Source organism: Elephantulus edwardii, unplaced genomic scaffold (assembly GCF_000299155.1).
Source record: "Elephantulus edwardii isolate Elephantulus edwardi_28Jun2011 unplaced genomic scaffold, EleEdw1.0 scaffold00033, whole genome shotgun sequence".
Classification (NCBI taxonomy): Eukaryota; Metazoa; Chordata; class Mammalia; order Macroscelidea; family Macroscelididae; genus Elephantulus; species Elephantulus edwardii.
The window spans coordinates 11,002,779-11,024,699 of NW_006399783.1; the positions used below are offsets into that span (position 1 = coordinate 11,002,779).

A 21,921-nucleotide genomic window follows, 5' to 3' on the forward strand; every position below is an offset into this window, starting at 1 on the left:
CTGAAAGCTGGGATGCTAGGAACCGAACCTGAAGCCCCGAGGGAGAAGAGACGCCTGGATGACCCCTTGTCCTCCAGCGGCTGGGACAGATAGAAAGGGAAGGAGAGATTCACTTAGCCAGTCGAAGGGTAGGCTGTGATATGTCACAACCTTGCGTGGACTCACAAGGTGGGGGAGAGTAACCCCTCCCTTTAGTGAAGTCTCCTGGGGGCTGGGTATGACCTGAACCTTTCAGGTTCTCCACTCCAGCGCTAATGAGTGTGAAAGAGTGCGAGCGCGGAAGACTGCTCCTCATCTTTACTGCGTCCTCGGGAAACACTGGTTCCCTAATTCCTGCAGCGTTAGCACCACAACGCGGGTCACTGCGCCCAGGCTCAGCGCTCCGACGGCTTCCAGCGCTCACCAACTCCAGTCTCACGGGCTCTGCCCTTCGGAGCTGCCGATTGCGTCGCCGAGAGTCCGAGTGCCTCCCTTTCACCCGGGAGCCGCCAAGAGAAGGAGGCGGCGGCCATGGAGAGGCCGCTGCAAGCAGACAAGCAGGCAGGGCCGCCTTTGATGTGGGCGCGGCGCACCCAGGCGAGCTGAGCGCCCGTCCGGCCGCGCCCCGAGGGGGGAGCCCCCAGGCCCCGCATCCTCATTGTGCCGGCTCGGGCCCGGGCCCGCCCCCGGCCCCCCGCCCCCTCGCCGCCCGCGCGTAGAAAACGCCCCGGCCGCCGCCAGTGGTGGGAGGCGGCGATGCGCACGGCCGGAGAGACGCGGAGGAGGAGACATGAGCCGGCGGGCGCCCAGACGGAGCGGCCGTGACGCGTTCGTGCTGCAGCCGCACGCCCCGGCCCCGGAGCACTGACCCCTGGCCCTGCGTAGCCCCGCACATCGGCCAGAAAGCGCGCCCCAGCTGCCAGCCCCGCGGCGCATGCCGCTCTTAGAGTGAGCTGGGCAGCCAGTAGTACCCCGCGGACGGCCGGTCAGCAGGCACTGAGCAACCGTCCCGGCACCGCCCGGTGCCCTCTGCACAGCGGCTGCCGCTCCGCAGCCCCCCGCGCCAGCCCGGAGGGCGCAGCGCTCGGGAGGAGCCGCGCGGGGCGCTGATGCCGCAGGGCGCGCGGCGGAGCGCCCCGGAGCAGCAGAGTCTGCAGCAGCAGCCGGCGAGAAGAGAGCAGCAGCAGCGGCGGCGGCGGCGGCGACGGCGGCGGAGGCGCCCGGTCCCGGCCGCGCGGAGCGGACATGTGCAGGCTGGGCTAGGAGCCGCCGCCTCCCCTCCGCCCAGCGATGTATTCAGCGCCCTCCGCCTGCACTTGCCTGTAAGCGCCCGCGTGCGGGCTGCCCGCCCTCCCTGCCCGTCTGTCTGTGCTTGTGGCTCTGCCTACCCGTGCGTCTGTTCGTCTGACTTTCTGACTGCGTGTCTATCTGTCCGCGCGTTCTCCTACTCCTATCCCCCTACAGGTCTCACTGACTGCCTCTCCATCTCTCTCCCGCAGGTGTTTACACTTCCTGCTGCTGTGCTTCCAGGTACAGGTACGTGGGCTCCTGACTCCGACCTCCTCCCGCTCCTGCTTCCCTCCCGGTTGATGTCGACCCCCCTCCCCCGGGCCGCGCCCCCTCTCTGTGCCCCACCCTCCTGGGCTCAGAGCCCAGTGCACCTGTTCCCAGGGCGCAGGAGGGAGGCTTCGCGTGCGCCCTGCGCCGGGTGTGGACCAGTCAAGGCCAAGGGGCTCTGCTGGGGGGCGAAGACCGGTACGGGATGTCGAGGCTCTTTTTGGCCTCGACTGAGAGGCTATCTCGCAGAGCGTCAGGCTTAGCCGCAGCAGTATGCCTGACTCCGAGCCCTCTGTCCGCAACTGGCGAGGAGTTGGGACATGGGGCTTTTCTCTGCCAACTGCCCCTTAATATTGCCGCTCACTCTTCCAAACAAAAAGGCGCCTTTCAAGTGGCGGAGTGGATTTCGAGTCGAGAGAGAAAGCTTCAGTTGTAAATTATTCTGTGGTTTTAAATGCGTTTACAGCCTTTCTGGAGAGGGAGAAGGAGGTAGACATAGGACGTAGGACGGCTCGGGGCGACAGGGGTAGATGATTGCCCCTCGAGGTCGCTCCAGGCCGGCCGCGCTGCGCACGCCCTCGCCCAAGGTGGTGCAGCCCTCCGCTGATTCCCCGCCTTGCTCCCCGCTCGCTCACTCGCTCGTTCTCCGTGAATCAGAAGAGGGCTTGGCGCTCAGCCTGGAAAGCACTTGCTAAAATCTGATCTGTTACTTCAGCAGCTTTCAGACTCGGGAAGGTCTTGGCACGCAGACAGTTGGAACACTCTGGCTTCCAAAGCCGTGGAAATGAAGGAAAAAGGAGGGGAGGGGGAGGGAGAGAGAAGAGGGAGCCGACTTCAGCCCCGATTAGAACCAGACCAAGGCTGCCTCAGCACGAGGTGGGGGGAGAGTGGTGGCGGGCAAAGGGAATAGGAAGCGCCAGCTGCCCAAACCCCCACCCACCTAGAGCTGCAAGGGAGGGGCCTTTGGGGGAGCTGGATCCGGGCCAGAAGAGGATTATCTGCCCCTTCCCCCTCTCGGTGGAAGGCAGGTGTCCTCAGGTTGGGAAAGGGGACGCTAAGTCTTCTGCGTTCTGCATTCTGAGGATGCCCCAAGAGAACCTGAGCTCCGGAAGGTGGTGGCTGTCCCAATTTCCCAGTCCTCAGGAGTGTTGTGAGTGTTGAGTGCTACTGAGACTCCACAGACTCTCGCGATGTTGGGGCGGGGGTGGGGACGGGCTCTGCTTCTCTCTTTTCCCGCTCCTCTAAGAGGATTGCTATAGTGGGCATTAAACTGGGGGCAGCCAGTGTGGCTCGCTGATCGAAGGATGGATGGATGGATGGATGGATGGATGGATGGATGGAAAGACAGACAGGCTGGGGTCCCCAGTGGCTCCTCAAATCAATACAACTGGAGTCAGTAACTTAAGACTGGCTGTTTACCAAAGCAGATGTAACCCTGTGTAGTGACAGGGGTGGGGGTTGGTGAGTGGCTGGTGTCAGAAAGAAAACCCAATGCCAAGCATAGCCTGCCTACCCTGCAGCAGAGTTCCCAAGCACAGGTCAGACCCCATGGTCACTCCAGGGTGTCTACCCCAGAGAGAGCTCTGAGGCTGCTGAGGACAAGGGAGCAAGGGCTGGTAGAGGGGAGGCAGGCAGACCTTGGTCCCCTTGCCTGCCCAGTGCCCTTGGGTTTTTCTTGAAGTGAGGCCCAGGAAGGGATCCTGTGTGGTTTGTGTGTTCTCCATGGAGTGTGAGGGAAGGAGCCTTGACTTCTCATCCTACCTCCACCTCCAGCTGGAGCACTTCTAGGAAAAGAGCTGTGTGGTCAGCCTGGGTCAACCTAGGAGGGAGCCCTGACTCCCAGCATATAAGAGCACAACAGCCTCCTCACCACTCCTTTTGTCCCCTCTATTTTTCCTCATCCAAAGTCGTCTTGTTGTTTACCCGGAATCTCCGAACTGACTCGTAGATGGCCCTCTGCCTGGTTTTCAAAGGCAGTTACTTGCATGGGTGGAGATTGCCCATCTTTCTCCATCAGAGCATCTGGTGGATTCAAACTGCATGCCTTCGGGATTGCAGTGCAGCTTTTTACCACTAGGCTGCCAGAGCTTCCTACTGATGTTTTAGACTCACAGTTCCATCCTAGAGTAACTAAGGATGGGATTATGGTTGAGGGTGTACTCCAGGAAACTTAAGTATGCATAGTGGTGTGTAAATGTTTTGGTGTCTATGTGGGGCTTCTTAGTTCCCAGCAGAATTTACAGGCCTCCTATGATTCCTTGGGCTGAAACATTCCAGGCAAGGATAGTAAGTTCATGCTTCTACCTGTGTTCCAGGGGAAAAGGTAGGTGGGCATTAAAAAAAAGAGATGAGGTTAGAGACCCATGTGTTAATTGCCAGGGTCTGAAGTCTGCATTGAGGTTCCACTTGGCAGCTACTAGGGGAACAGCTACTTCAGGGTCAGGGATCCTTAAAAGGTGATTGTGAGGGGGATTAGGGAAGGCCTCTCTCCATTGGATGGTGGGCTCAGTGAATGGGGACCTGAATCTCAGCTTCTTATTTCCTGTCTATAGATTTCTGCAAGCCAGAGTTTTGTCATTTGGGAGATAAATGACATTGAGATTGACGTTATATATATGGTAGGAATGGGAAATGTTTTGCAAATTCTCATTCCCCTAGGAAGGCTTTTCTGGGAAAAGGATACATTTATGCCCTTGCCGTTTCTACCATTATATTTTGGGGGAACTGGACCAGCCTTAGCAGTGGGATTTCTGGGCTCTGCCCCCTCACTCCATCAGCCACCAGGAGTACAATGCCCCTCTGGCCCTCTGCCACCCCCTGCCACGATTCTGTGAGCACTTTCCACACCAGACACTGCTCAGCTCCTCCTTCCATGGGGTGAACCCCACTCTCACCCGCCAGCCACCCCAGGAAGCGGGAAGCCGAGAATTTAATAAAATCCCTTCTCCACATGACTCAGGACACTGTGGATAGCTCAAATCAGAAGAATTTTAAAAATTTCCGAGGGGAGCAGGCGGCGTGACCAGTAAATTGTTTTTCTGCACTTGGCTGAGCGCTGACAATGACACCGGACTGGGCCTTTCACAGAGCTCAACCGGCACCTGCCTGACATTGTTCCTGCCGCCAGGCTCGGCTAGGTCTTGGCCTTCCCCAGACCAGACAGGGCAGGCGGGAGGTGGGCCAGGGCTGGGGGCTTCCGCCCGCCCTTTGTCCCTCCCACAGCTCTGCTTCCTCTCTCTCAACTCAGATGTATTCTGTTTTGCAAGTTTCCTTCCATGCCCCCTCTTAGCCTCAGGGAGGTGCAGGCTCTTTCTTTAAGGTGGCTAGGATGGGAAATTCAGAGATGCTGTCTTTTGGGACATGGGAATAAAGGGAAGCTGTCCAATTTGATGCTGTTAATATTAGGGACTGTGGCATGTCCCCAACTCCCCACACCTGTTCATCGAAGCACCATTCACAATGCAATCGGGCTTTTGTGATTTATGGGATTTCCATTGGCTGATTGCTAGACCTTTTTTCCTAGTCTGTCTGAATCTGAGAGTTCTGTTGAAACCTGTTTGGTGTTATAACATGTGAGCCTCATGACAGTACTGTGGGGACCGCACAGGAGATGGACTGGCCAGGGATCAAACCTAAGCCTCCCGCATGGCAGGAGAGGATTCTACCACTGAGCCAGCACTACTTTTTGCTTATTAGACAGCACTTGCAATTTCTTAATGCCACATTGTGACACATCTGCCTATTCATTCAACAAATGCTTCTGAGGAGATAAGACCCAGTTAGTCTTGGCTCTAAGGAGCACCCAGTCAAGATGGGGAAGGGTGTAAGCTGAATGTAGTTGAAGCACACCTGTGAAGTACACTCGAAGGGAAGAGGCAGAAACCAAGGCTTGAGAGAAGTAATTTGCTTAGAGTAAAAAGAGAAAAAAATGGCAACGCTTTTTTCCTTCTTTTTTTTTTTTTTTTAAACCATCAGGAGTCTCCTCTTTTCCGTTCTACAAAGAGGGCTGAGATGGGTGGGAGAATATGAGTCCCATTTCATTGGAATTGGGCAGAGGTGGAGAGTGGGGGAAGGAATTGGTCAAGGACTCTGGTTTGGAAATTTTGTATTCTGCGTATTACACCAAACTGTTGCAGGTCGGTTTTTGTTTTTTTCCTGAAAAAATGTATTGGGTGGGGAAACAGAGTCTCAAGAGACCTGCTCAGGTCAGGTAGAGTGAAGGTGCTTTCTGGATTTTGGCAGTGATGATGGTGATATGGTCTGGGGAGGTGTGTCTGGGATTGAGAGCTTTTGACTCAAGTCTGCAGGCCCTGATGCCTCTGGAGTATGCTGATCCCACAGGGTCCCTGAGCTGGAGGGGGTGATTTTGGCGGTGGATCCTAGGGGATCCAGTCTCCTCCTTCAGCTTTGCTTTCGGGGAAGGGGAGGGGGCACCTTGCCAGCAACATTCTTGCAGCCAGGGAGTGTCACTTGCTCTGAGATAAGAAGGTGGATTTGTAAAATTTCTAGTGGTTGCCATAGCCATTATCAGCCTCCTTAGGACAATGTGTCAGGGAACAATCCCTGCTCCTGATTGCCCTGATGGCACCTGGACCCACCAGGGAGAGACTGGAGGAGAATAGAGAGAGGAAATTGGCTGTTACAAAGGCAGGACCTTTTGGTTCTGACAGGAAAAGTGTGGCTGTGGATGGTCAGGGTGCAGATGTATCAGAGTAACACTATACTTGCAGCAAGCCCCAGGCACTGAGGGTTCAAGGGAATTGACTGCTACTTGACACATTATCTTGACTGGGACTTAACCATCCTGGAACTCAGCACTTTATTTCCCATTCCATAGATGAAGAAACAGTACTTCCCATTCTATAGATGAAGAAACAGTGGTTCAGAGGCTTGCAATAACCTGCGTATGGCAGTACAATGAAAGTTCTAATTCTGGGACTTCCCAGTTCATAGGAACAAAAACCTCAAAACTCCTTTTCATAACACACCACCCCTCCTACCCACCCACCCCTACCCCTTCCAGAATGCAACTCATTGTCATAAGGTTGGAATGGACTCATAGCTGATGCTTCAGTGGGTTTACAGAGGCAGTAAACGGCACAGGACGAGATTGACCATTTTTCTCCCCCTGAGCAGCTGTTGGCTGGTGGATTTGGGCCACTCTCCTTGGGATTGGCAGATTAACTTCTTAACCATGAGGCCACCACAGCTCCCAGGAACAGGGCTTGCATCAAGGCAGCGGAAGGGCACTGGAGTGTGGCCCCTTGAGTTCAGATTGTTGTTTTTCTCAGTTCGCTTTGTGAGTAAGTTGCTTGCCTTTCATGAGCCTCAGCATCTGCAGCTGTAAAATGGGATGAAAACTTCCTACTTCCCAAAGCTCAGGTGGAAGGGCTGCACCCAGAGCTTGGCACAGAATGAACGCTAACTTTGTTGCTGTTGGGCACCAGGCAGTCTATTCTGACTCAGGCTTCTTTGACAGTGTAGAATTGGTGGTGGGGTTTTCTAGGCTGTAATGTTTGCAGAAGTAGATCTCTAGATCTTTCACCTGCAGCACTGCTGTGTTTCTAAGATTCCTGCCTGAGGGTGAGAAGTTAAGCACTTAACCGTTGTACTTCCAGGGCTCTGATGGGCACTAACCAGAGAATAGCTGCAGTTGTTATTGTTGTTGTTAGGTGTCAGTGAGTTGACTGTGGCTCCTGGTGGGCCCTGTGAACAGCAGATCTGAACCATACCCTGCCCCATCCTCACGACCTATGCTGGAGCCCATTGTTACAGTCACTGGGTCAGTCCATCTGATTGGGCGTCTCTCTCTCTCTCTTTCTCTTTTTCCTTTTATTTTTAGTCTAAAATCTGTTCTGTTTTTTTACAATTTTTTATTTTATTTTTTCTCTCTTTATCTGACCCTGCACTTTTGTTCTTACTGAGGTATCATTATTCCACGTTTTTGGTTTGGAGTCCTTCTGTCCCTGGGCCCTTGGGCATGGAAGGCTTTTGTGGACTGTCTCTATCTCCAGCCCCAGTCTCACTAACACTGCAGATTGCTAACCTTCCAGGCTCTTTGCCCAGCCTTTGCCCCTTTGCTGGGTGCATTCTTGTCCTTGTTGTACAAGAAGACATCTTATACATTTTACCTGGAGAGGTTTTCCTTGAATCTATTGCCCTTTTCAGCTATAGTGAGTTCCATCTAGTGGGGCACTGATGTCCCCTTGTCATCTGGGGAGTGGTTTTTACTCTTTCCCTTCTGAGGGCACAGGCTGGTCTGATTATTCTGTTTGCTGTGTGTTTTTGATGGGTTGGGTGTGGTCCCCTCCCACAGGCCTGTGACAGCATGGGGTGGGAGCAGTGTCAGAGGCCTGGCTGCGTGGCCGGAGCGAGGGAGATCTTTCTGGTCTTTAAAGGACAGGTCTGCTGGCAGCACATGAGCCTGAGTAAAGGGCTTTGTTCTGGAACATCAGCCAGTGAGTGGACCCCTTCTTGGAGCTTTAGTCAATCTTGCTGGTTGGGGACAGGAGGGGTTTGGGTTCCTTTTGCTTAGACACGTGAGTGACACGTATACGTCAGTTGTTTTTGTGTCTTGTCTGACTTGTAGTGACACCATGTGTGTCCTGCATAGCATAGGGCTGTCAGTGATTGATTGTTCAGAACTAGACCACCAGGTCTTTCTTCCAAGGCATTTAGACCTCCAGTCTCTACGTTAGCAGATAAGTTCACTAGCTGTACCATTTAGAAACTTCCAGAAGGACCCAGACTAGTTCCAGTTAAAATGCTGCTGAGCCAAGGACGAGGCCAAAGACAAACGTCCTGTGTGTCGTGGAGCAGAAAGGCTCTCAGTATTCCCAAGTTCTGGTCCTGACTTTGCCCTTGACTCATTGTGTGACTTTCCTCCTTGTCTTGGTTTTCCCATTTGAGTATCAGTGAGCTGATCTAGGCCACTTTCCTGGACCTTGGATTTATTATGTGTCAGAGAGACATAGGTTTGAGACCTGGCTTTGCTCCTTACCCTGTTGTTGGCTCCTGACTGTATGCTCAGCCAATTTCTTAATGTTCACCTCTTTGTGCTGCTGTTTTCCTTATCTGTAAACTGAGATCATGAGCTGGATCTCCCTCCTAAGAGCTGTTGTGAAGACTAAGTGGGATAACAGACACGTGCACACAAAGTGCTAGCACATTGTTGGACATACAATACACGATACTAATGAGTACTTGTAATTGCTTAATGAATGCTATGTCTAAGTGTGTGGTAGGTATGTAACATGCTTCAGGGATGGATTGGATGAAGCAGGAGGGAGGACCATTTGGGAGCGCAGGGTTTTGGATGTAGGTCTGTGTTTCAATCTGATCCCATCACTAAAAGACTGTGTAACCTTGGGCAAGGTTCCTAAGTTTTCTGCATCTCCACTTCTTCATGCTGTGTGAAATCAGGTTAATGATACCATTCTCTGGGCCTGCTGGGAGGGGTACTCGAAGCCATGGACCCAGTTACTTTTGTTAGCTGTCATCCTGTCATCTCTGATTTCAGACGACTTTATGTGTAACAGAGAAACATTCCTGTGTCATCTTCATGATCATTGGCGTGTTTTTGATTCTCTTACTAAGATCTTATCGTGTCCTTGGTAATGGAGGTCTTCACAATGGTTTGAGTTTCTGTTCAACAATTTCTACAAAGTTGTTCACTGACCTTGGCTACATTCTTCCCAATGGATGGCCCCTCTGGTAGCTCTGTTTCGATCGTTGGTATGTTTGAACCCATGGTATCAGTAGTTGTTGCTGAGTTGAGTATGACTCACAACCATCCTGTGACCAACAGATCTAAACCCTGTGCCATCCTTATTGTCTCTGACACACTTGAGACCATTGCTGCAGTCACTGGGTCAGTTCATCTTGTTGAGGTTCTCTTTCCTTTACTGACCCTCCAACTTTCCAAGCATGATGTCCCTTTATAAGGAACGACTCCTCTTAGCAACATGCCCAGAGTGTGTGAGACGAAGCTTCACCATCCTTTCCTCTAAGGAGCAGTCTGGCAGCACTTTTTCTAAGACATATCTGTTTGTTCTTTTGACCATCCATGAGATATCTGTACTTTTCTCCAATACCAAAAGTAAGGCATTGATTTTTCTCTGTCATCTTTATAATACTGGGCCCTGATGGCAACCAGCAAACATTTATGGGATACCTGCTGCTTGCCTGATGTTGGGTTGGTTTTGGAAGGAGAAGCCATCCATGACTTCAGCTTTTTTTTTCTTCTCTCTTCTCTTCTCTGAATGGGTGGCAGACACTTTGGGCAGCTTTAGTAACCATCTATCCTCCCCACCCTATTCCACCTTGTGCCTGAGAATCCCACGGCACTTTGTGGCTGTCCTGTGTGTCCCCCGCTGGGATGCACAGAGGGATGGCTCTGGGGGCTCAGGCTCTGAACAACCTACCTGTGTCCTGTTGCACTTGTCTCTGTGTCATTCAGTCTGGGCCTCCTGGTTTCTTTTCTAATGTGGGCGTTGGGATAGAGCCTCCCCCATGGGAGTGTGCTATGGGTGGCTTGTGGTCAGCACTTGGAGCCGCACCTGGCTCATTTTAAGTGTTAAGTAAATGTAGTTCTGCCTTTGACTCTACAGTATATCTAGAGGCCAGTTTGCTGCCAGCTCCCAGGTTCTTAAAAGGCATGGCAATTCTGACCTGTCTCCCAGGTCCTGTGGCAGCTAGTGTGAAACCTGACATACAGGGTGGATGTTAAGTGAATGGAGGGGCAGTTCCTGCATTGACTCTCTGGTGTATTCTTCTGGTACCAGGTACCAGGGCACTAGGGGTGAGGGTGGGATCAGAATCTGTCTGTCCCATTCCTTGACTATGTGCCAGAAATCTGAGAAGTGTCCGTGTGGGAAATGGGGACTGCTGGGTGCGTGTAGCAGATACTCCCTCTGTTGGAAAGTCATGTTGCAAGATTCCGAGGAAGAGGCTCTGGCTGAGGAAGATGGCCAGGGTGCATCTTGGAATAGGGGCAGGCCAGTCAAAGAGGTTATTGTGAGCCCTGGTGTGTGTGTTTGTGTACACACTCGTTTGCATTTAAGAGATATAAGGAACAGCTCTGCCTGGAATCAGGTCTGCACTCAGGGAACTCCAAGCCAGTTTGGGTAGCTGAAGTATCAAGTTGAGGGATGGGGTGATGGGAAAAGCAAGGCCCAAACCGTGGATAACCTGGACATTGATTGCTGGAATAAAGGATTTGTTTATTGTCTTCTAGGCATGGATAACACCTCCCATTACCTCCACCCCCATCCCTAAAGGTTCTAAGGGAAATGGAATAGAAACGGGGATTGCAGGGAGAGGAGAGTCCATGAGGGTCCAGCTGCTCCCCAAAGCTGACTCCTGCCAGCAGCAGCAGCAGCAGCAGCAGCAGCAGCATTGCCAGCAGCCCCCATATTGACAATCTGTACAGAGAAGGCTGATGTATGGGGGGGATAGCGGCTGACCCTGGATTTCAGCCCCCATCCCTCAGCTCTGCAGGGCTCCTGTCAGCAGCCTTGGGTGGCAACATCCTCCTCACAGATGCTGATGGCCCAGCCCTGCCAATCAATACATTGATAGCCTGGGAGCTTAATGGACAGGTTGGGGGTGGGGAAAGGCCCTTGGCCACATCCCTCAGTCCTGGCTGGGCTGGCTGTGAAGACTGTGATAGGACAGAGAGAGAAACTGGCTTAAGGGGCCAACTGTAACTCAAATGAGGGGTGAGCTCAGCCTACCTTTTTGCTGCCCTGGGGTGCTGACTGGGGGAGGAAATAGCAGAGGTTCTGACACCAGATTTAGACACATCGTGACCCTCTACGGCAGAGTGGAACCACCCCATAAAGTTTCCTTGGCAGTCCAAGGCGGGGAGCAGGAGCAGAGGGGTGAGGATAGTCAGGGGCAGCTTCCTCTGAGGTACTGATACCTGGAGAGGGTCCTGGCTGGAGCTGAGGCCTGCTCTCAAGGGAGGGTCTAGAGAGCCGCATTTTGAAAGGGGGGCCTGACTTTACCCGGGATTACCCCTGGGAGATACACATCTCAGATTTGGAGCCAGAGTTTGGAGCAGCCCTGAAGGCGTTGGCTTGGAAATGCCGCCTTTGGGGGAGGTGGACAGGGATGGAATGTGGACATCTGTGGGTCAGCTGGGACCCTCCCATTCTGGGCAGGCTGCTTTGAGATGGGGTAGGAGTAGGGGGGCATACTGATCTTGAGCCCCCTTGAGGAGCATGACCTGGGCAGGAAGGGGCAGTCTGACATCATCCTCCTTGCTTGGATGGGGGAGGCGAACTTGAGGCCTTTAGCCTTTTTATGTTCATGGCCACCAGTGCTCCAAGCTTGTCACCAAAACCAACTACTATCTTGACATAGGGGAAAGGTGGCAGGCGTGAGGGAGAGAGTGAGGGGGGAGCAGCAGATGGGAGGTGGAGTGCCAGAGAAGCTGCATTTTAAGGTTTTTTAATGAATATTTTTATCATTCATATACAGTGTGTTTCATGCATGTACATTGTGTTTTATATTTACATTATATTTCATCCATGTATATTGTGGGATTCCCCCCTTAAAACCATCTTATTACTGCATTCATGAAGGTGTATAAGCCAGATACTTCATACCTCCTGCCTTTATATCTCCCTTTTAGATAGCCACTTTCTGATTTGCCCATTCCTATCAAACCAGTACTCTGAGGGAAGAAACATGTCCCTTTTGCTGAAGAATCCTCTGTTCAACTTGGAAACTTTGAGCATCTTCATCCACAAGCGAAGTCCAGTCCAGAGCAAACTATCAGGGTGCAGCAGTTGCCCCTAGCTCACAGAGTGCTTTTGAATCTTGATTCCTTACTTCTCCGATTGTGTGATTATTGTTGTTTGGCAGCATGAAGTCAACTAGGGCTCATAGCACCCCCATGAACGGCAGATCTGAACCTTGCCCTGCTCTGCGCCATCACCATGACTTCTGTCATGTTCAAGTCCATGGTAGTCCTGGTGCCAGTCCATTGGTAGAGGGCCAATTTCTCTTTCACTGAACCTCTTCTCTTTCCAGCATGAGATCTGTGGTTGTGGACAAGTGATTTATAACCTCTTTGAGCTTCAGTTGCTGCATCTGTGAAATGGGCATACTACTCATACTGACATAGAGTTGCCCAGGGATTACACGGGATCATTTGCCTAAAGTGTATTCTTACACAGAAGGGATGTCACATAAAATACGCTATCAAAACAAAACCAAATAAGGGAATGTAAACCCCATAGTAACACCCCCCATTGTAGTTATTATTATGAATATTATACTTTTCAGAGATAAATATTAGAAATGATCCTTATTTTGCAGATGAGAAAATTAAGGCTTAACGAAGTCAGATGATTTGGTAATCTGGGGTGGAGCTAGGTGTCCTGTAAAGTGAGCTTGTTGTTTTATTGTTAAAGTAGCTGTGGGGGGTGTGAATTTATGTAGCGTGTGCATGTCAGTGGTGTGTAATGTCATTGTGCATGGGAGTTGGGAGTGTGGTCCTGGGAGAAACAGACCTTTCAGAGCCATGAGAGGGTCTGTGAAGTGGAAACCTTTGGGTTGGTGGCTGCTGGATGCTTTTTGGGTAAGGGACTCTGGGGACACCCCTGGCTGCTGGCACTGGGCTGAGAGCTCTTCTCTAGTTCTTTCACTGCATGGAGGTTCCCACGCCTGAAGATAGGCAGGGCTGGGTGGTGAGGGGCTATGGATGGGGGCCACTCAGGGCAGGTTTTTGAGCAGGGAGATGCACTGACTGTGCACGTGGATGAGGGTGAGTGGGCATCCTACCCTACTATCTCTGAGGCTGATGCCCAGGACCTGGGCAGCTGCTGGAGGAGATGGGGGAGTGGAATCTGACCCTACTTGGGGTACTGTCACTGTGCAATTTGGAGAGTGAATATTCTCCCCAGACCTTATGTGTGCAGGGCAGGGGCAGTGTTGTTGGGGTCTTTGGTTTCTGGGCAATCCCACGATAGGCCACCCAGCTATAGAAAATGCTCCGTCTACTCTAAAGGTAGTTCTTGCGTATGGGCGTGAGGGAATGACAGAGCGATAAAAGGCACCTTTCTCTGTGGAAGGCAGCCCTCGTTTGTTGTGTGGCAGCAGTGCAATAATTTGGTTTTCCCCACATAACATCTTTTCAGTGCCCCTGATAACTTTGCTCCTGGAAGGGCATTAGTGCTCTGACTGTCTGGGAAGACCCTGAAGAGAGACCTGCTCTCAGGGCAGTTAAGGAAGTGGCCTGCCACGAGCTGATGCAAAACATAACTCCAGGTCTGCTTCCTTTGAGTTGATTCTGGATTCTAAGTCACCTTGACTGCATACAACAGAGTTAAATGGCCCTATAGGGTTATGAGAGCCCTGTGCCTAGTGGTAAGAATATGCATTGCAATCTGGAAATTGTGCAGTCTGAATCCACCAGCTGCTTCACAGGAGAAGGATGGGCATTCTCCTCTCTTGAGGTTACTTCCAAAATAGTTTATGTAGAATTGGTGACAGTTCTTCTCTGAATGTTTGATAAAATTCACTTGTAAAACCATCTGGTCTAGGGCTTTTTTTGGTTAGAAGTTGTCTTATTACCTTTTCTCTGAAAATCCACTTGAAGGGCCAGCTATGGGGCAGTTCTGACTCAATGGTGCATAACAACATAGGGTTATGGGAGGGGGTGGCCTTGTCTTTCTCCTGAAGAGCGGCTGATGGACTGGAACCACTGACCTTTTAGTCAGCAGCCCAGTGTATAATACACTGTGCCTCCAGTGCAGAAAAGGATTGGGGCATAATGTTCCTATTTATGAGAGCCCTGGATGCAGATCTCGTGGCCCTGGAGAAGTTCTCAGAGGTCAGATCTGTCAAATATGCTCTACCGCTGTAGGTGAATAAGGGAATGTAAGCAGCACCATAACCTTTCTTTGGAGACTCTCTGTGTGGATTCACCCAGCCAGCCTCATGTGGTTAAACGCTGCACGGCTGGTCAAAAGGCTGGTGTTTCAAACCCAGGCCAGAGACATCCTTGAAGACAACCTGGCAATTGGCTTTGGGGAAACAGTATAGAGCTGTTCAGCTTGGCCCACATAGCATCACCGTGAGTCAGAATTTACTTAGTGGCAACAGCAGCCAAGCACCGGGGTCGCCCCAACTGTCAAAAACCTGGAGAGCACAGTTCTGCCCTGGCACGCTCAGGGCTCCCAGGAACCAGGATTGACTTGATGGCACCTGACATGGTTTTTATTTTTGGTTTTCATCTCTAGAGTGCTTTTTGGACTGAGAGCAGCTATCCTCTGTTGGGCACTGAGTTTGCTGGTTAGTGAAGTGTGGTGTGTGTGGGACGACCGGAGCCTTTGGTTTCCTAGTCTGAGCCACAGTCATGTAACCGACGTTTGCTGAGCATCTTCTCAGGCAGGGTCTGTGGGCCAGAGCGAGACAGCTTTGTGCTTTCCACAGGCCTGAGGGACAACAGGCCATTGCAGTAGTGCTCTAACCTAGATTTTCAGTTTGAGACACCTGAAAGCAGTTGCTCAGTCCCTGAACAGAAGTCCCTCCTGGAAGCCCAGGGGAGACCCCTGCCTTTGCAGGACAGACCTTGCTTCCGTGTCAGAGGCCACTCCTGTGACCTCCCTTGGGGTCCACTCTGCCACAAAGTGTGGCGTCAATCGTGGAAACTGGGCAAGATGGATCGTCCCCACCCACATCCTGGAAAGGGCCACCGGATAGCCCCTGCTGACCCTGGGTCAGTGGTCAGGGAGAAAATCATTAATGTGAAGCCAGCTTCTGGGCCCTGGCAGCTTCCCTTGGGAACCCAGGGTTAGGAGATTGGTTTGACCTTTGGTCGATAAGGTCTTCTGTGAGCAGGAGGAGAGGAGAGGCTAGGGAGGGGTACCAGGAAGCCCAAGGGGGAGGGGAGAGGCCTGGCAGCCTCCGGAAGTCATTCCAGGGAGGTCGAGGGTCTGAGGAGGAGGCTCTAGGACATGTGTTCCCAGGTTTGGGCCTCAGGGGCCTTGAAGAGCTCTCCTCCCAGCTGTGATTTGGAACAGGGACTGGCTGTGAGGGGTAATGGAAGCCAGAGGACCTGCAGTGCATTCCACCCCAGCGGCTGGGCAGCTCACAGCAACTGCACTGGGGTCTGAGCCTCGCTTTCCGCTTCTGTCAAATGAAGCGATCAGCACTCTAGGGAAGTGTTAGAGTTGTTGGGAGTATTACAACAGCACCATCTTCCTGAACGTATACTGAGGAAGCCTCCTGACTCTCAGGGCATGAGAGAGTGATCTGCTTGTGTTGGTAGAACTTTGCTTTACCTTTCGCTGTGGAGCCGAATTGGGCTTATGGCCACCTTGTGTGCAGAGCAGGGATTTCGAGGCTGTGACCTTTCCGAAGCAGATTGCCAGGCCTTTTACCTGAGGTGCTTCCAGGTGGGTTTGAATTGCCAATTTTCTGGTTCTGACTTCGTCACTTAAATGTATGAGCCACTCAGGGACTTTCGACTTCATGTAGAGCTTTTTAAAGCAGCTCTCCCGTGTGCCAATGGTTACCCTACAGAGCCAGGCACTGTTCTAAGCAGTTTCATATGTTTTATCTTCACAGCAACCCATGAGGTAAGCACCTTTAGCATCACCTCATCTTTTAGGTAAAGAAATAGAGGCACAGTGAGGTTCCCTTAGCTATGCAGTTGGGACCCTGAGGCTTGAACTTGGGTCCTGTGCTCTGATCATCGCAGTATTTCTTACTGGTGGGCAGGTGGTTTCGACCTAGGAGGGGTGCAAGGACAGGGCCTGAGGCCTGAAGGCAGCCTGCAGGGGATGTGCACCAGCTCAGAGGCCACAGAGATGAGGGTTTAACCTTTCCACAGTCCACTGTGACCTTATCAGTTAAGTTTCTGATCCTCATCTGTAGGATTCTCATCTGTTATATGGGGTAATGCATCTACTCAAAGGATTACTGTTACTATATCCAGTTGAAGTGCTTGTGGTGTCCACAGTGGGGTGAGGAATGTGCAGGTCAACTTGGGGTTGCAGAGCCCCTGGGTGGGGTGTGTGGGTTTAGCAAGGAGGAAAACACAATCCCTGGCCTTGGGTACTCACAGTTGAGAGGTGCTCTGCTGTGGGCTGGGTGTAGCTGTGCTCCCAGGTGGGGTCCTGCACACCCAGTACCATATCAGAACTTGTGTGCTCACAGAAGAAATCCTGTCTTATGCTTAGGATGAGATGAAGTCTAGGTACAGTCAGCAGTTCATACTCATTGCTGTCAAGTTAGAACTGACCCATAGCTGACCCACCAGTGAGGTTTTTCAACCCTGTTAATTGCAAGGGAGGAGATTGCCTATCTTTCTTCATTAGAGCCGATAGTGGATTTGAACCACCAGAGAAGCAGTCTTTGGGTTAACTGTGGATTAGACCACTAGAGCTCCGTTAGCAGTTCATAGGAAAGTTCATTTACTTTACTGCTAACTAGCACGACAAAACTCCAGCTTTACTCAAGATTCATTTTCATTTGCTCATTCAACAAATGATGGTGCCTGCTCTGTGCTGGGCGCTGGGATCATGGCAGTGGGTCAGGCACAGCTCCGGATTCCTTACTGCTGCCTGTCTCGTGGAGGAGACAGACAGTAAACAGATCAATAGACGCTCTATCAGGTTGAGAAGTCCTGAAAGAAAAACAAAGCGTGAAGGGATGGAGAATGATAGAGGCAAGTGCTGTCTCAGAATGATAGTCAAGAGAAGCCTGTCTCACCTAACAACACTTGTAAAAATGAAGTCCTAACCGAAGGACAGACAGAAGTATGAACAGAAACTAGAAGCACAATGAGCAAGTGGGAAGAGTGCTGTTGCAATATAGGGACTATAATCAGTGTCTCAAATCCTCATGTGTATGAACTGTGGCATGGAAATCCAGCTTGCTCTGTAAACTTTCACTCGAATCACAATGAAAAGGTTTGGTGTTGTTTTTTTTTTTTTAATTTTTTTTTTTAAGAAAACTCTTTCTGGGGAAATGACATTTGAGCAGAGACTCGAACGAAGCAGAGAGGCCAGAAAGGGCTACAAGGCAGTAGGAACAGCAAGTGCAAATGGCCTGAGGTAGGAGTGTCATCAGACATAGTGAGACAGTCATTGTGACGAGTAGAGACTTCTCGTAGGAAGTAGGCAGAGCAGGGCTAATCCTTGAAGGATACAGAGGGTCTCATGGGGCATGGAAAGACCCCTTCAAGAGGGGACAGGATGTGGGCAAGTGCACTGTGTTGGGGGTGGTGTGAGGACTTTTGTGGTAGGGAAGAAACCCCCAGCACAGGCTCCCAGGGGAGAAGTTGTGGTGGACTCTGGCTTATTCATCCACAGAATGAGACTCACCAGGCCTCCCTTTTTTCCAGCTGTGAATCCAAACAATTGCTCATCTCCATTTGCATTTTGTGCAGTCCCCCTCTTTGCTCATTTATCCTCCCAGCCACCTTGGGTTGTCATCAGCTCAGGGGTTCTGTACCCTCCCTCCTCCCCCATTTAAGAGAGAAAGAATATGAAGCAGGACAAACTGCACACCCAAGGCCAAGCCAGAGCCTTCTTTCTAACCTTCTTACTAAATTCTGTGTTGATTCTTAGCTTTACCACTTCTTGGTTGTGAAACCTTGAACTCACCCCTCTGAGGTTCAGCTGCCTCGTCTGTGAAATGAGGCTGTGTAGAGGTGTGTGCTGTGCAACTGGCCCAGATCCTTGCTCTTTGTTGTGAAGGTTGCTGGCTTCTGTGTGGAGGGGACCTAAGAGTTCTTCAAGGTGGCCTCACTGTCTCCTTTTCCCTGACCAGGTGCTGGTGGCCGAGGAGAACGTGGACTTCCGCATCCACGTGGAGAACCAGACGCGGGCTCGGGACGATGTGAGCCGTAAGCAGCTACGGCTGTACCAGCTCTACAGCCGGACCAGTGGCAAACACATCCAGGTCCTGGGCCGCAGGATCAGCGCCCGCGGCGAGGACGGGGACAAGTATGGTATGTGCCAATCCTCTTGCCTCCAAAACACGTATTTGTCTCCTAAACACACACTCAAACACTTTTAAACATTTTACAGTTCAAATCCTAGTTTTGCCATGTCCTGCTGGGAAACCTAGGATGTGTCACTCAGCCTTTTTGGGCCTCAGTTTCCTCCTCTATATGATGGGCATGCGATTGTGCATCCTTGAGAGCCTTGTCAAGAGTATGGACTGAGAGGGGAGCTCTGGTGCCCTAGTAGCAAGGAGCCGCAACTACAATCCCAGAGGCACACAGTTCGAATCCACCAGATGCTCTGCCGGGGAAGGAGGGACAATCTCCTCCTGTACCAGTCAGATCTGATTTGAGGGTACACTCACACAAAAATAATAAAATAAAATAAAAAAAAGAGTGTGGATTGAGGATGTGCACAGAAAGTGCTTTGCTCCTGGTAGACACTCTATAAATGGCAGTTGTCATAGCCATCAGGGCTGTGGCTGCCTGGGGAGCTTCTAAAGTTGGTGGCTGCTCCCATTGTCCCAGGATCAGGAATTCTGAGGAGGGAACCTTTGGATAATGCTTTTTGGCTGCTGCTGCTGGTGCAAATTTGGCCTGCTGGGATGTGTACTGTGTATGTAAGCGCACATGCTTGCATGTATGTGCTGTGCCTTTGAGCCTGTGCACCTGCGAGTCATGGGCACTCATAACACCTCGAGACATGACACCCTGAACCTGCCCTTGAGGCTGGACCTGCCTAACCCCTATGGGGTCTTTGGAGCCATCTCCCTTTGCTGGTCTAGAAGCAGTGAGACAACCTGACGCAGCTCATTCCCTGAGCCCCCAGCCCACAAAGAACCTCGGCCTGGAATAAGCAAGCAAGTTGTGAGCCCGCCCTCTGGAACTTGGGGGGATCTGGCAAACATAAACACGAGACATGGGAACACCATCCAGGTTATTTATTTCAAGTTAGTTACTAGAAGGAGAAGCAGAGGCCGTGAGACTCAACTGGTCTCCCGCCCTTGACTCTTGCTGGACAAGCACCTGTCCTCCCACTACCTCGTTCGTCCTCGGCACTCAGGCCCAGGTGAAGAGCTGTGGCAGTAAGTCCTGTGGGCAGTGGCTGAGGCTGCCAGCACGGGCCTCTCTGTGTTAGTGCCCCGGCTGCCCACAGCCCCTGCCCACTGCAGTTGGGATGTGACAACAAGACAAATAATTTCTTGGACCTTTTATCTTGGACACCATTTATTTTCCCTCAGCCCCAGGGCAGGACTGACCTCATGGTAGGGCCCAAGTGTGGCAGCTGCACTGCCACTGGGGGTGGGGTGGGCCAGGCTGGACGGGCAGGGCTGGGCCGGCCACACGGGCGGTGGTGGGGCATCTCCAGGCCAGCTGCCGCCCTCACTTCTCCCTGCCCATTGCTTCTTCCAGCCGCTCTTCCCCTCCCTCTGGTGTCCCCTTCTCCCTCTCTTCCTGTGTGTTGTTTCTTCTATTACCAGGGTCTCTGTCTGAGTCCTGGTCTCCTCTGTCCTGGCTCTCCTCTTGCCCCCTCTTTGTTTCTGTCCATCTCTCCGTGCCCCCAACTCTGTCCTTCTCCTTGTCTCCCTCCCTCTCACCACCGTCTCTCCCCTCCTCCCTGCCTCTCCCAGGCCCTCTGCTGGTTGCCTTTCGGTGGCCTCCTGTGGCTCTGTGCCCCCCTCCCCTGACACCCGGCTGTGCTGGGCAGACCCAGGTGGCGGTTTTCCCTAGGATCTGCTGTCCAGTTGCTGCCAGAGAAGGGGCAGCTGGCTGGCCAGGCAGGCGGGAGGTGCCCTCCTGGGGAACTCTAGCTGGCCCCTCCAGGCTGGGAGAGTACAGGGGGGGTCAGATTCTGGTCTGAACCATCTGTCTACGCCATGAGACAAGAGGCAGGAACTTGGGAGAGCAAGAGCCTAGGGATGCTGGCCTCAGTCCAGCCAGTCCTGTGCCCTGTTCCTGCCTCCGCTGAGCTCTCTTTGACCTTTGCCTACTTCGGGACTCAGTTTCCCTTCAGTAAAACATTAAGTGCTGGGCTAAAGCCGTGCTTCTTAAATGTTCACTTGTGTGTGAATTCCCGCTGGGCCTGGTTAAGTGCAGACTGTGGCTTTTGAGGTCTGGGATGGGACTGGAGTTTAGACATTTCCAACAAGCTCCCAGGTGGTGCTCTGGGACCGCACTTGGAGTATAGAGGGACTGGTCGATCGTGGTTTCTCTTCCAGTGCCACAAACTGCGTGATTTAGTAACCCTCTCAAGGACTATCTTTATGCTCTCTGCCAACCCTGCAGAACCCAGGGCAGCACAGGGCCTTGCTGGCTGCTGCCGTTCCATTTAAATGTCAAATTAGAAACGCAGATGAGGCGCAGGGACCCCATCTGTGAGCTCTGGGAGAGGAAGTGAGACAATAGAGCCAATTGAAGCTTCCAATCTAGATAATCAATACAAATATTATTGGGAGGGTGATTTATGTGGCCAGGCGGACGGGGCTGCGCTGTCGATCTGCATTAGGGCTCTGCCCAGCCTGTGGGGGAGGGGTGGCAGGGATCCTGTCCCCGCTCATGTCAGGGGTCCCACGATGATGGTCCAGGAACTTGCTCCCTGCCCAGGACACAGTCGTGCCAAGAGAAGCATGCAATAGGAGTCTTTTAATACATATTTAATTAGAATCACGGAATATGACATTTCGGGATTTCAGCAAACACACAGTATAAACAAGATCCTTGTCAATGCCTGGAATCTGGATTGTGTGGATCACAACAAACTATGGCTCACATCGAGAAGAATGGGGATCCCAGAACTTTTAGTTGTGCTCATAGGAAATCTTTACCTGGCCCAAGAAATTGTTCTTCAATGGAACAAGGGAACATGGTATGGCCTAAAGTCAGGAAGGGTGTGTGTCAGGGTTGTATCCTCTCTCCATACCTATTCAGTCTGTATGCTGAACAGATAATTCTTGGAGCTGGACTCTATGAAGAATGTGGTATCAGGATCGGAGTTATACTCATCAACAAACTGCATTATGCAGATGACACATCCTTGCTTGCTCAAAGTGAGGAAGACCTGAGGTGCTTGTTGCAGAAGATCAAAGGCTAATTTCATCTCAACATTAAGGAAAACAAAGGTCCTTACCAATCAGCCAGTAGTGAATATTATGATAGAGGGAGAAAGTTTTGAAACTGTCCAGGATTTCATCTTGCTTGTATCCACAATCAACACCCGTGGTACCAGCAGTCAGGCGATCAGGAGATGTGTTTCTTTGGGCAAGCCCGCTGTCAGGGACCTCTGTAAAATACTAGAGAACAGTGATGTTCGTTTGAAGACTCAGGTGTGTCTGATTCAGTCCATGATCCTTTCAGTTACTTCCTATGCATCTGAGAGCTGAATAGTGGTTAAGGGTGACAGAAGAAGAGTTGATGCCTTTGAG

At 51.7% G+C, this 21,921-nt stretch overlaps 1 protein-coding gene across 1 annotated transcript in view; it reads left to right on the forward strand.

The window, feature by feature from the left end:
• The first annotated feature begins 733 nt into the window (after nucleotides 1–733).
• Nucleotides 734–21,921, forward strand: part of FGF18 (fibroblast growth factor 18) — a 40,169-nt gene continuing 18,981 nt past the window's right edge. Inside the window, exons 1-3 of the mRNA XM_006884344.1 lie at nucleotides 734–1,301; nucleotides 1,479–1,515; nucleotides 18,325–18,505. Of these exons, the coding sequence (XP_006884406.1) occupies nucleotides 1,270–1,301; nucleotides 1,479–1,515; nucleotides 18,325–18,505 (250 nt within the window). The 5' untranslated portion in view covers nucleotides 734–1,269. The remainder of the gene's footprint in view (nucleotides 1,302–1,478; nucleotides 1,516–18,324; nucleotides 18,506–21,921) is intronic.